The following is a 13724-nucleotide window of genomic DNA, read 5'->3' on the forward strand; positions in this document are numbered from 1 at the left end:
TTTTTTACTCACTTTATTTCTCCTTTTCTTCCCTCCTCTCCTCCCTGTTCCCTCGCCTGGGACTCCGTCTCGCCAGGGATGCGCGTAAGTTGACTTCCGAATTCCTAGCAGAGGAAAGAGGAGGCCCTCCAGGAATGGAGCAGTGCTCTTAGGTGTCTTGTTGTCCCCACAGTGTTGTTGAGTTCAAGATGGAAGAGAGCATGAAAAAGGCTGCAGAGGTTTTGAACAAGCATAGCCTTGGTGGAAGACCTTTGAAAGTGAAAGAAGTAAGAAGTGCATCTGTTCTTTCAGTATGTTGAGTCTCCAAGGTGAAGGGGGCTTCTGGCTTGTGACTTATGGCTGCCTTAGAGCATTTGACTCAAGAGTGGGCACAAAAGGGTTAAAGAAATGCTCAAGCTTTTGGTTTTTGGTAGTTGGTTATTGTTAACCCTCAGCACCTTCTGCTGAACTGGAGTTTGAATGTGATGGACAAATCCCTTCCAGCCAGGCTGGTGAGACACAGGGACCGCTTGCCCAGGGAGGTTGTGGATTCCTCCTCCCTGGAGGTGTTCAAGGCCAGGTTGGATGAGGCCCTGAGCAACCTGGGCTAGTGGAAGGTGTCTTCCAAAATTAAACCCAGAATGGCACTGTTTTGCTCAGAGTTTGGGACAGATGTGACTGAGGCTCAGTGTTGGTTTATGCTGAAGACTTCAATTTGTGAACATGAGGAGTGGTTATGAGAAACCAAACAAGCAGCTGGCAGTGATGCAGGAAGGAGTTGGCTGGAGATGTGCTGGGAGCAGGTAGCCCTGGGTCAAAGGAAAGCCTCTCTGGTTTGGGATGGATTTAGCCATGCCCCTAATCCCCACAGGTGGAGCCCAGAGGGAGCTGAGGTTGTCCTTTCTGTCCCTGCAGGACCCCGATGGCGAGCACGCCCGCAGAGCCATGCAGAAGGTGATGGCAGCTGCTGGTGGGATGGGCATCGGGCCAGGCCCCGGCGGCCCCGGCATGATCAATATCCCACCCAGTATCCTGAACAACCCCAACATTCCCAACGAGATCATTCATGCCCTGCAGGCAGGCAGGCTGGGGAGCACTGTCTTTGTTGCAAATGTAAGTGCTGTGTGATCCAGGAACCAGGCCTGACTCTGAGCTGGGAAACAAGCCTGTGGCTGAGCTTGCTGAGCCTCTGTGCTGCTGAAGTCTCCTTTCTGTTGCTCTGTCTGTCCATTTGTGTTCATGAGCAAAGCAAAGAACCCTGCATTAAGCTCAGCACCATTCTGACCCAGTAAGGCCACATCTGCACTACTGGGTCCAGTTCTGGGCCTCCTCAGTTGGAGAGAGACAGGGAGCTGCTGGAGAGAGGCCAGCAGAGGCTATGAAGTTGCTGAAGAACCTGGAGCAGCTCTGTGAGGAGGAAAGGCTGAGAGCCTGGAGAAGAGCAGCCCCAGCAAGAGCTGAAGGGTGGGGGGCAAGAGGCTGGGGCCAGACTCTCAGTGGTGCCCAGGGACAGGACAAGGGGCAGTGAGCACAAACTGGAACCCAGGAGGTTCCTTCTTAACAGGAGGTGAAACTTGTTTGGTGTGATGCTGCTGGAGGCCTGGAGCAGGCTGCCCAGAGAGGCTGTGGAGTCTCCTTATGTGCAGAGCTCCCAACCCCATCTGGCCCTTGTGTTCCTGGGCAAGCTGCTGTGGGAGCCCTGCTTTAGGAGTGGGGTTGGAGCTCCAGAGGTCCCCTCCAACCTCAGCATGCCTGGATTCTGGGATTCTCTGTGCTGGTGGAGTTTTAGCCTTTGTGTTTCTAGGGATTGCTGATCCTAAGAAATGAACCATAACACCACTAGAGCTGGTCTGGGGAGGAACTCTTCCTCAGGGAAGGAACTCTTATTCATGGGAGGTGGTGCAAGCCTCATCCCTGGAGGTTTTGAAGGCCAGGCTGGAGGTGGCTGTGAGAACCTGCTGCGGTGTGAGGTGTCCCTGCCCATGGCAGGGGGGTTGGACCTAGATGATCCTTGAGGTCCCTTCCAAGCCTAACAGTTCTATGATTCCATGATTCATGCTCCCACTCTGCCTTGTCTTGCAGCTGGATTACAAGGTTGGCTGGAAGAAGCTGAAGGAGGTGTTCAGCATGGCGGGCGCGGTGGTGCGGGCGGACATCCTGGAGGACAAGGACGGCAAGAGCCGCGGCATCGGCACCGTCACTTTCGAGCAGGCCATCGAGGCTGTCCAGGCCATCTGTATCCTTGGGCAGGGGGGGTGGGGAAGCAGGCAGAGGAGCTGCTGAACAGGAGAGTGGGAATAGGAATGGTGGTGGTGCAAGTGGGGGATGTTGCTGTGTCACACAGGCAGATCACCGTGGTGGAAAGCAGGAGGGAAACTGCAGCTGTCCGGCTTCAGAGGGTTGGTGCTGCTGGCTCTGCCTGAGCAGATTCTCTTCCACCCCTGGAGAGAGATTTTTAGCCCACACAGTAAACTCCTAGGTTGTAGCTAGTACTGAAATAGAACTCCTGAGGGATTTCATGGATTCAGAGAATGGTTTGGGTTGGAAGAGATCTTAAAGCTCATCCAGTTCCAACCCCTGCCACAGGCAGGGACACCTCCCACCAGCCCAGGCTGCTCCAGGCCTCATCCAGCCTGGCCTGGAACACCTCCAGGGAGGGGGCAGCCATGACTTTACTGAGCAACCTGTTCCAGTGTCTCTCCACCCTCACTGTCAAGAATTTCTTCCTAATCTGTGCAATGGAGGAGTGCACCAAACCCCCCTGTAGTGCAAGGTGGTTTCACCAGTCTGGCTCTCTGCTCCCTTGTGCTCTGCAAGCCCAGGTTGGCTACATCAGGCTACAAAACCCCAGCCCAGCCAGCAGCCAAGTGCTGAGCCTTCTGTGTGCATGACCTGGGCTTGTGGCTGTGCTATGGAAAAGGAGGGAAATATTTCCCTCTTCCCAGCCCAGTCTGTGTTTGAATGCCACTTCCACTGAGCACCTGCTGAGCCCTGGGGCTTAACACAAATTCCACCCAGCTCCCTCTGGCATGCAACAGGATTTGATTATCTGTTGGGTTGGAAGTGTTGAGAGCTTCTGCCTGGTTTCAAGGGCTCCAAGCCCCCTGGTGGAACATTTCAACACCAGGGATGGTTTGGAGTTCCCCTTGGTGAATTTGCTTTTAACCAGAAGAGGATTTTTAACTCACCTTTGCTGTTTCAAAAGCCATTCTTTGACTCTTCAGTTACTTGGCTCTCAAAAGCTTTTTAGGTCTGGAGAAGGCAGAAGGGGGTTTGGTAAGGCCTGGATGATGGCTGGGGGAGGGGAGCTTTTTCTGACCCTCTTCTGCTCCAGAGAGCACTTCAAGCTTTAAGGCTTTGTGTGGTTCTAGCTCCTCAGTGGTGACCCTTAACAAATCCAAAGCAATGTTCAATGGGCAGCTGCTGTTTGACAGACCCATGCATGTGAAAATGGTGAGTAGCTTCCAGCTGGCTGCTTTGGGGCTGCCTTTGGGTGATGTCTGGATTCCAGGTTGGGGTGAAATGTGGGAGGGAGATGGGGGGCTTGCCTGATTCCCTGGGGAGGCCAACTCAAACCACACCTTGAGTACTGGGCTCACTTTTGGGCCACTCACTCCAAGAAGGACATTGAGGGGCTGGAGCAGGGCCAGAGAAGGGCAATGAAGCTGGGAAAGAATCTAGAGAACAGGGCTGGGGAGGAGCAGCTGAGGGAACTGAGGTTGTATAGCCTGGGGAAAAGGGAGGTTCAGGGCAGAGCTGCTGTCTCAACAGCTCCCTTAAAGGAGGCTGGAGCCAGGTGGGAGCTGGTCTCTCTTCCCAAGGAACAAGTGATAGGATGAGACCAAATATCCTCAAGCTGCAGCAGGGAAGGTTTCAGTTGGGCATTAGAAGAAACTTCACTGAGAGGGCTGTCAGGGACTGGCCCAGGCTGCCCAGGGAGGTGCTTTAATTCCCATCCCTGGAGGGGTTTGAGAGCTGCAGAGCTGTGATGCTGAGAGCCATGGCTCAGCCCCAGCCTGGGCAGAGTCACAGCATTGCTGAGCTGGATGATCTGGGAGCTCTTCTCCCATCACAGCCACTCTGTGATTCTATGAAGCTGATGAAATCTTCACTGGCCTTTAAGTTTCTGTGTTTTAATAACTCAAAAACCCCAAAGGCAAGAAACATTTCCTCTTCTCACCACCTCTCCTGCATTGAATCCTTCAGGATGAAAGAGCCTTTCCCAAAGGAGATTTCTTCCCTCCTGAGAGACCCCAACAGCTCCCTCGTAAGTCTCTCCTCCTTGCCTCACCAGCTTCTCTCTCTTTGTTTTGCTGCTCAGCAGCTGGGGCCTAAAGCCCAGCCCAGTGAAGCTGGGATGCAGATGGTTGAGTAGTGTCCAAGGGGAAAAGCCAAGAGCAGCTCTCAGGCCTGGGGTTTTCTGGATGCTTCTCTCAGCTCCTAGCTAGAAGCTTGTCTTAAACCAGCACCATTCCCCTTCTCAAGCCTTCCCCATCTCTCAGTTGCAGGTCAGAGGCCCCAGTGAGTGCTAATAGGAACCTAATTAATCAGTCAGTAGGGCAGAGTGTGCCTCCTCCTGCACAGAGCTGTTCTGGTTTGCCTTTCATTGAAAGGCCTCCACTGAGCCCCTGAGAATCTTCCAGGCCTTCAGGATTCTTATGAAGGGAGAGTATAGAGGGCCAGGCTGCTCTTGTGGTGCCCAGTGCCAGAGGCAGCAAGCAAACCTCAGGAGATCTTCATGTGAGGAATCCTCAGGTTGCCTGTGGAGCCTCTGTCCATGGGGATGCTCTGAAGCTGCCTGGATGTGGTCCTGGGTAGCCCTGCTTGAGCCAGTGAGGTTGGAGCAGGTATCTCCAGAGGTCCCCTCCAACATCAACCATCCTGTGGTAAGCTACTGAAAGAACTGAACAGGAGGAGTCTGAGGTTGGAAGGGAGGAGCTGGAGGTGGGGAGGACACAAGCTTGAGGTCTTCAAACACAGCAACACCCTGAGCTGTGGCTGGGAACTGATTCTCTTCCTGATGCCAGCTGCTGGTTCCTTAGGTGTGGGAACCAAACCTGCTGGGTTCTGAGGCTGCCCAGCCTGGTGACCACCAGTCAGTGCCTCTGCCCCAGCCTGGTGACCACCAATCAATCTATCCTTTAATTAGTCCAGTTTTCTGTCTCTCTGTCAAAGCCCTGAGCAGCAGCAGCACTGTTGGTGATCTTACTGCTGTCTTGGCTTTCTCTAACAGTCTCTTCCTCTTCCAAGAGAAAGTTGTTGGGCTCCAGCTGGCTTCTCTTGCTCTGGAAGCCCACAGTGACCAGCAGATGCCTTCCTGGGGTGGGGCTGGGGATCCTGTGTTTTGGAACAAGATTCAGTGCTTCCTGTGGTGCTCATGCTGAGCTGGAAATGAGGAAGTCCTCTTCTGCTAGGCAGAGGATGCTGCTGAGCTGTTTGATGTGCAAGCAGGGAGCTCTCTTCCTCCTGACTGAAAGAAATCATGAGGGCTTTGCTCTTCTTTCTGCTGGGCTGGGGGGGAGTCCTGGATTCATTTGGCTACAGGAAGGTTCCAAATTCTGCCTGGGGCTTGACCTGTTCTGATGCCAGTGCTGTTGTGCTCAGAGAAGAGGCTGGCTGTGTGCTCTGAATTCTACAGCTGGCTGTCAGATAGGTTGGACTCTGTGGTGAAAGTTTTTGCCTCCATGGGAAGAACCTTGTCAGAGGTGGACCCAAAGCCATTTGTCAGCCAAGGGTGATGCTGGTCAAAGGGTTAGAAGATCTCTCTCCTAAATTGCCCCCTCTCTTCTCCTTGGAGTTGCACAGAGCAGTGCTCTAGCCAGTTTATTTCTCAGGAGTCAGTTTCAAACCAACTTTGCCCATCCCTGCAAGTTTGTAAGGCCAGGCTGGATGTGGCTCTGGGCAACCTGATCTAGTAGGAAGTGTCCCTGCCCATGGCAGGGGTAGGGGTTGGGACTTAGATGATCCTTGAGGTCCCTTCCAACCCTGACAATTCTGTGCAAGTGGAGGATGAGGAAAAGGAAAGAAATCAGTGAGCTGCTTGAGAGAGGTTTTTAGTCTGTTCCAAGAGATCTGCTCTGCATTTACCCTGCACTTGGCTGCTTTAAGTCCTCCCCCAGCCGGGGCCACAGCAAGCTCTTGGGGGATGGAAGTCAGGAACTTTGAAGAGTAAAACTTGCTGTTTTGTCAGACTATGGAAAGAAGGCTTTTTTGATATCTGGATATTTTCTTCAGATGGTCTTGGTGGTATTGGAATGGGATTAGGACCTGGAGGTCAACCTATTGATGCAAATCATTTAAACAAAGGCATGGGCATGGGCAACATGGGACCTGGAGGTAAGAGTCTACTCACTCCTATGCTTCTGTTTCATGAGAGCTTTAAGCTGTGTAGAAGGTTAACTTAGCTTTCTTTTGCCTACACTGCAACCACCACAACCAACTTGGAGGTGTCTCAGGAGTGCTTAAAACCCCAAACTGAATTTGATTTCATGGAAACCTGAACTTAACCAACTGCTCCACTTTCAGCCTTCCTGTTATCCGTTTTCTTTTGACCTTCTGGTGTAGTTTTTATTGCTCTCCCCCTGTGGCCAAGGCACAAGCTCTCCTTTTCTGACTCAGGAGCAGCAGACCCTGCAAAGCAGCCATGACACTGAGAGAGGAAGGAAGGAAAGAAGCCAAAGGCAAACCAAACCACACCACCTCTCACTGCTCAAACACTTGGCATTTAGTGGGCTTGCAAATCTTCTTCTTCCTTAGGCCATGTTTGAGCAGCACAGCTTTTCAAGAGCCACCTGAAAAGCAGCACACACTCAGCTTTCAGTTCCTAAAAGCTTGATGGCTTGCTTGGCCTTAGTGCTTTTTTTTCCCCCCTCCCCCTTTTGGTGTTCTTTTTTTTGCTGCTTTGTTGCCATCCCCTCAGAGGTAGCCCAGGGCAGATCTCCAGCCCCAGCACTGGGCATGGTCTGTGGGCTCTGTTGCTGCAGCCAGGCTTCAATGGCTGCATTGTGATGATTTTCAATTGATCTTTTATTTTTGGGGGGGGTCAGAATTACAATCTGCTACATAAAAGCTTTCTCTCTTGTTTTGAGGCATGGGAATGGAAGGCATGGGCTTTGGAATGAATAAGATGGGAGGTAAGCAGAGTTTTGTCACCTGTCTGTAGCTGGGGCTTCCTGGAAGTCTCAGGCACTTGGCTGTGTGGTGTCCCTTCAAAGCCTCACCCCTTTACTACTGACTTGTTGCTTCCTCAGCACCACAGCTGCTGTGGGTGAATGGGGAAGGGTCAGTATCTCATGGAAAGACCTGGGAGTGTTGGTTGGCTCAGGTGGCCAAGAAGGCAAACAGCATCCTGGCCTGGAGCAGCAATGGTGTGGCCAGCAGGAGCAGGGCAGTGGTGGTGCCCCTGTGCTCAGCACTGGGGAGGCCTCACCTTGAAGGCTGGGGTCAGGTTTGGGCTTCTCACTCCAAGAGAGACATTGAGGAGCTGCAGCAGGTCCAGAGAAGGGCAACCAAGCTGGGGAAGGGGCTGGAGAGCAGGGCTGGGGAGGAGCAGCTGAGGGAGCTGGGGGGAGAAGAGGAGGCTGAGGGAGACCTCACTGCTCTCTACAGCTCCCTGAGAGGAGGCTGCAGCCAGGTGGGGTTGGGCTCTGCTCCCAAGGAACAAATGAGACAAGGAGAAACACCTTCAAAGTGCCTCACAGGAGGTTTAGGTTGCACATGGGAAGAAACTTCTTGCCTGAAAGGATTCTCAGCCACTGGCCCAGGCTGCCCAGGCGGGTGGCCGAGTCCCCATCCCTGGAGGGGTTCCAGAGCCCCAGAGCTGTGGTGCTGAGGGCCATGGCTCAGCCCCAGCCTTGGCAGAGTTAGGGGATGGTTGGGGTGGATGAAGGCCTTCCCCAGCCAACCCAGTTCTGTGCTTCTGTGCCAGACTGCGGCCGGTGTTGGGCTGGGGTTCTGTGCTGGGTTTAGCATCCGAGCGCTGCTGCGACCCAAGGCAGACCCCCAGCTTGGTTTTGTCAGCCTGTGCTGCAGGGCTAACCTTGCTGAGCTGTGTGGAAGCAGCTGGTGTGGGTGCAGCATGGCCTGAAGCTGGAGAATGCCTGAGATGCTCTTTGCCTTCTAGGAATGGAAGGTCCCTTTGGTGGCATGGAGAACATTGGCCGCTTCCCAGCGGGGATGAACATGGGTCGCATGAGTGGTAGGCGTGAGTTGTTTTAATGTACTCTCCTCCTGACTCCTGTGCTCTGGAAGGGAAGCACTGAAGAGCCTCTCAGCTGAGTGATTCTCCTGAGCTTTGGTTGGAAAAGCTCACAGCTTAAGAGCTGGTGTGGTGTCTGCAGGTTGGTCGCAGCCCCTGGGCTGTGGAACATGAGGGATGCCTTCAGGTGGCCTTGAGGGGATGGCTGTGAAGGAGAAGGCTGTGCCTTGGCTCCTCACCACCCAGGAGGTGCCTCCATCCTTGTCCATGCTGAGCCAAGTCCTGCTTTTGGTTGGGTGGTTGGTCTTGAGGGGACAGGAGAGGGCACTGAGGTTCCCCAGCCTGGAGCAGAGGAGGCCGAGGGGAGACCACCCTGCTTTCCACAGCTCCCTGAAAGGAGTTTGGAGCCAGGTGGGGATTGGTTTCCTCTCCCAAGGAACAAGTGAAGGGATGAGAGGAGACAGCCTCAAGTTGCCCCAGGAGAGGTTTAGGTTGGACACAAGGAACAATTTCTTCCCCAAACGAGTTGCCAAACCCTGGCCCAGGCTGCCCAGGACAGTGGTGGAGTTCCCATCCCTGGAGGGATTTCCAGGCCATGGAGATGTGGTGCTGAGGGCCATGGATTAGTGGTGCCCTGGCAGTGCTGGGGTAAGGGTTGGGCTCCATGATCATAAAGGTCTCTTCCAACCCAAACCATTCTGAGGTCAAACAGTCAGTGGAACCTTTTGGGAGCTGCTTGTAGAGACCCTGCAGAACCTCAAGCTGCATCTGCTGAGAGATGGATTGTGCCATGGGTGGAGGTTTTGAGAGAGAACTAGGAAGAGATGAGATGGGAATGGCCTTGGAGAGAGGAACAGGGAGGGACACAAAGCTGAGCCTCCTGCCTGCTGCATTTTATAACTCAACATGAGTTTGACTTTTTCACACTGCTGAAGTGATTTGATAGCTGAAATCCTTCATAAAACAGCAAAATGCCCCAAAATGTGGGGGAGGAACTCCAGGAGTCTGTGGCAGAGTCAGGAGAGCTCAGGCCAGGGATGTCCTGTAGCAGACACAAACCTCCTTGTGTTTTGTGGCACAGGCAACCTCTTGCTATTTCTTCCCATGCTGAGCTCATCCTGCTGTGGTTCTGGTGTGGAGTTTGGGTTCTTTTCCTTGGAGCTGCAGCAGGAAGAGCTCTCAGATTTGGGCTTTTCATGTCAAAGCCTCTCCCTCCCTCCCTGGGCAGCAGCAGTCTGAGTTAATGTGGCAAGGAGGCTGTGACTTCATTCCTCTGCCAAGCAAGCTGGGCTGTCATTTCAGCTCCTAAATTACTACTCCTGCTGTGTACTCCCCAGTGTGCTGCCCAGGACAGCTAGCAGCTAAGAGTAGATTAAAGATGTTCCTTTGGCCACCTTCTCCCAGCTCTGCAGCTGCCTTCAGAGGAGGAGAGCTGGAGGCTTTTGGAGGGTTTTTTGGGAAGGCTTTCATGGAGTGAGCAGAAGTCCAGCTCCTGAGTGAAGGGATGAACTTGTCTCCACCCCAGCTGTGGGCTGTGGGCTGACTGCTCCCCTAAGTCAGCTCTTGCAGTCAGAGTGGTTCATGGCATCAACCACAGGGCTCTTTGGCTTCATATTCTGCAGCAGCAAAGCATGCAGGAGATCTGAGTGGCCTGATGCTGCTCCAGGGAAGGTTTAGATTGGAGATTAGGAACAGTTTCTTCCCTGCAAGAGTGGTCAGGGATTGGCACACAGGGAGGTGGTGGAGTCACCATCCTTGGAGGTGTTACAGAAACCTGTAGCCATGGCACTTGGGGACAGGGCTTAGTAGCCATGGTGGTCCTAGGTCAAGAGTTGGACTCAGTCTTAGAGGTCTTCTCCAACCCAAACAATCCTATGATTCATTCAGGCAGGGTCCAGCAGTCTCCAAGCAGCTCCAGCTCAGAGCCCAGAGGTTCTACCCAGTCCTCTTTGAGCCAGCAGCTTCCAGTGCAGAGGATCACCAAACTCTCTGCAGGTGGTGTGGGTGTCCCAGGGCTTGTTTGCAGGCTTCAGTCTGGGAGCATGGAGAGTTTGATGGCAGCAGCCCTTTAGGACGTGGTGGTCTTAGGTTCGTAGCCTCACAGAACAGGTTGGGATGGAAGGGACCTGCGAGATCACCCAGCCCTAACCCCCTGCCACGGGCCGGGGCACCTCCACCGGCCCAGCTTGCTCAGGGCCTCACCCACCCCGGCCTTGAGCACCTCCGGGGAGGAGGCAGCCACAGCCTCCATGGGCAGCCTGTGCCAGAGCCTCCCCACGTAGCTGTGAGGACATTTCCAGGCAGAGCTATCCCTGCTGGAAGCGCAGGCAGCTGCTGGCTTCCGCCGCCCGGCTGAGCGCCGCGCGTTGTGTTGCAGGTGGCGGGAACGCCAGCATCCCCGGCATCGAGCGCATGGCGCCGGGCATCGAGCGCATGGGCGCGGGGCTGGAGAGGATCCCCTCGGGCATGGGGCACGGCATGGAGAGAGTAGGCTCAGAGATAGACAGGATGGGGCTGGTGCTGGACCGGATGAGCTCCAACGTGGAGAGGATGGGCTCGGGCATCGAGCGCATGGCCCCGCTGGGCATCGACCACATCGCCCCCAACATCGAGAGGATGGGCCCGGCCATCGAGAGGATGGGCACCGGCATCGAGAGGATGGGCACCGGCATCGGCTTTGGCATCGAGAGGATGGGCGCCGCCATCGACCGCGTGGGCACCACCATGGACAGGATGGGCTCGGGCGTGGAGCGCATGGGCTCCGGCATGGAGCGGATGGGAATCGGCATGGAGAGGATGGTCCCCGCCGGCATGGGCACGGGCATGGGGCAGGTGATAGAGAGGATGCCGGCCGGCTTGGATCGCATAGGCGCCACCCCCATGGAGAGGATAGGCATAGAGAGGATGGGCGCCGCCGGCATGGAGAGGATGGGCCTGGAGCGCATCGGGGCCACCAACATGGAGCGCATGGGCCCGGCCATGGGGCAGGGCATGGGAGCCGGCATCGAGCGCATGGGACTGGCCATGGGCAGCAACTTCGAGCGGACCATGGACATGGAGAGAGGCAACTTCGCGGGCAACTTCCCGGGCTCCCTCGGAGGAGCTGGGGGCCCTGCGGCCGGGGTGGCCAGGAAGGCCTGCCAGATCTTCGTCAGAAACGTGAGTAGCCTGCTGCCTGCCGGGCGCTGCCGGGCGCTGCTGGGCGCTGCCGGGCTCGCCTGGCCTCTGTCTCTGAGGTGTGGGGAGCTGCCAGGGGCTGGGGTGGGCTCTGTGTGTGGAAGCCACCTCCTCAGCAGCACAGCAGCTCGCTGCAGCTGGAGTGAAGGTGCCAGAGGGTGGCTGTCCCAGGGAGGGGTGCTTGGAAGAGCTGGCAGTGCTTGCAGGCTGCCCCCAGCTCCTCAGTAACCATCTGCTCTCCTCCTTTTCACAGCTGCCTTTTGATTTCACATGGAAGATGCTGAAGGATAAATTTAACGAGTGTGGTAAGTTAATCACTGCTTATTAGCTTGACAATGAATGGATTGAACACTAACTCCTGGCTCTGTGGGTGTCCCTGACACTGGTATCTTGCAAGGGCTGGTAGTGATAGGATGGGAGGGAATGGACTGGAGCTGGAGGAGATTTGGTCTGGAGATTAGGAAGAAGTACTTGAGAGTGAGGGTGGGGAGTCAGGGGAGAAGGCTGCCCAGGGAGGCTGTGGAGGGGGAGAGAACCATGCATGGATTGGCTGAGAGCTGGGGTGCTTCAGCCTGGAGATGACTCCAGGGGGACCTTAGACTACCTGAAGGGATCCTGCAGGAAGGCAGCAGAGGGTGTCTGAGGCAGGACACAAGGGGGAATGGTTTGAAGCTGAGGCAGGGCAGGGTTGGACTGGAGCTGAGGAAGCTCTTCAGTGTGAGGGCGGCGAGACTCCGGCACAGGCTGCGCAGGGAATGAGTCGAGAGGCTCTGCTCTCCCCTCCCCGCCCCTGGGCTGCCCACGAGCTTCCCCCCAAGGCCTTCCCTCTGCCTCTGCCTTTGCAGGCCACGTGCTGTACGCTGACATCAAGATGGAGAACGGGAAGTCGAAGGGCTGCGGGGTGGTGCGGTTCGAGTCGCCGGAGGTGGCGGAGCGCGCCTGCCGCATGATGAACGGCATCCAGCTGCGGGGCCGGGAGATCGACGTGCGGATCGACCGCAACGCCTGAGCCCGCCCCTGCGCCCGCCCCCACCTCCCGCCCCTCCCCTGGGGCTCCTCTGTCTTTGCATTTCCTTTGGGGTGGGGTTTTTTATTATTATTATTATTATTATTTGGGGGTTGGTTGTTTTGTTTCCTTTGTTTCCTTCCCCTCCCTCCTTCCCCCTTCCCCTCCCTCCCTCCTTCACCCCTTTTTAATTTGCCTGGATGTAAAAGTGGTTTTTTTTCCCCCCCCAAGGAAATTCAGAGTTGCTTTCCATGGAGTAATTTTAATTACTTTTTTTAACAGCAAAATGGATTTGGTTCTTTTCTCCCCCCCCCCCCCCCCTCCCCCTTTCTTTTGGTTTTTGGCCATTTTACTGGGTTTGGGGTTGGTTTATTTTTGTTGCATTGAAAACTGCAACTGTGCACAATCTTCTTTTGTAGTGGTGGCATCTCCTTGTCATTACAGATGTAAACAGTATGACTTTGATAATAAATGCCAGTCAAAGAGCCCAGGCACTGCATCCATCACTGGCAGCACCCCCCTGGAGAAGCAGCTCAGGGAAGTGGAGTTGCTGTTGGCAAGGGGGGGGAGAGAGCCTTCCACCTTCCTCCTCTCTGTGGGTCTTACCAATGATGCTTTCAGGCAGCTGGGTTGGTGCTGGAATGGGTTTTGGGGGTACTGAGGATGTCCCTTCTCACTTCTTCTCACTGAAGAGATCCTTAGCAGGTAGCTTTGTTTTTCTCCAGTGGCACTGCTGATTTTTAAAGTAATAATAAAGGAAATGTCTTCTGCCTTCACCTGTGTCCCTGCCCTTCTCAAGGCCTGAGCTGAGGAGGGGTTAAAAATCTCTCCACCCAGCCTGCCCCAGCAGGGCTTCCACAGCAGCCTGCCCAGCAGCACAGTGCCCGGGGGGGTTGGAGGCTCTGCACAGGAGGAGCCTCTCTGGGCAGCCTGCCCCAGGCCTGCAGCAGCCTCACACCACAGAAGTTTCCCCTCCTGTTGAGGTGGAACCTTCTGGGTGCCAGTTTATGCCCCTTGGCCTGTCCTTGGGCACTGCTGCCGCCCACCCAGGAGGAGCTGGGGGAGCAGGATCTTCACCGTGGGGTTTTATACTTTGGGGGGGGGAGGGGACGAACCCAACCCTGAACTCTGCAGAATTGTGCATCAGAAGGAAAGAAAAAAGTTAATGTTTGGGGGGGAGAGCCCCGGGGCCTGCGCTCCCTGAGCGGGGCTTTGCTTACCGGCTCCAACCCTGCCCGGCGGCCCGGCTCCTGCCCGCAGGCCGAGGCGCTGCCCGCCGGTCGGATCCCCTCCACCCAGCCCGCCCGGTTGAAGCTCCCTGCCGCCGGCTCCCGCGAGCTGCGCGGCCACGTGGCGGCGCCCGGC

At 55.4% G+C, this 13724-nt stretch overlaps 1 protein-coding gene and 1 long non-coding RNA gene across 6 annotated transcripts; one reads left to right on the top strand and one right to left on the bottom strand.

The window, feature by feature from the left end:
• The first annotated feature begins 7 nt into the window (after nt 1-7).
• Nucleotides 8-12844, top strand: LOC137454736 (heterogeneous nuclear ribonucleoprotein M-like). Of its 5 annotated transcripts, none has more exons than XM_068164978.1 (12): nt 8-84; nt 173-290; nt 895-1092; nt 2062-2215; nt 3383-3432; nt 4186-4246; nt 6214-6315; nt 7068-7112; nt 8102-8182; nt 10554-11335; nt 11607-11658; nt 12199-12844. In XM_068164978.1, the coding sequence occupies exons 2-12, from the start codon at nt 189-191 to the stop codon at nt 12360-12362; spliced, it is 1791 nt and encodes a 596-aa protein (XP_068021079.1). In that variant the 5' UTR covers nt 8-84; nt 173-188; the 3' UTR covers nt 12363-12844. The 5 variants fall into 5 exon arrangements, with proteins under 5 accessions (XP_068021079.1, XP_068021081.1, XP_068021080.1 ...); XM_068164980.1 differs by having other exon boundaries at nt 8102-8176; XM_068164979.1 differs by having other exon boundaries at nt 6217-6315.
• LOC137454741 (uncharacterized) lies at nt 12672-13672 on the bottom strand. Its single transcript, XR_010990678.1, has 2 exons — nt 13580-13672; nt 12672-13092 (listed from the first exon to the last, which is right to left on the bottom strand). It is a non-coding gene; the product is annotated as an uncharacterized lncRNA (long non-coding RNA).
• Between the last annotated feature and the right edge of the window lie 52 nt (nt 13673-13724).

The sequence above is a fragment of the Melanerpes formicivorus genome, unplaced genomic scaffold (assembly GCF_026170545.1).
Source record: "Melanerpes formicivorus ecotype bairdi unplaced genomic scaffold, bMelFor1.0.p_v2 SCAF_83, whole genome shotgun sequence".
Taxonomy (NCBI): domain Eukaryota; kingdom Metazoa; phylum Chordata; class Aves; order Piciformes; family Picidae; genus Melanerpes; species Melanerpes formicivorus.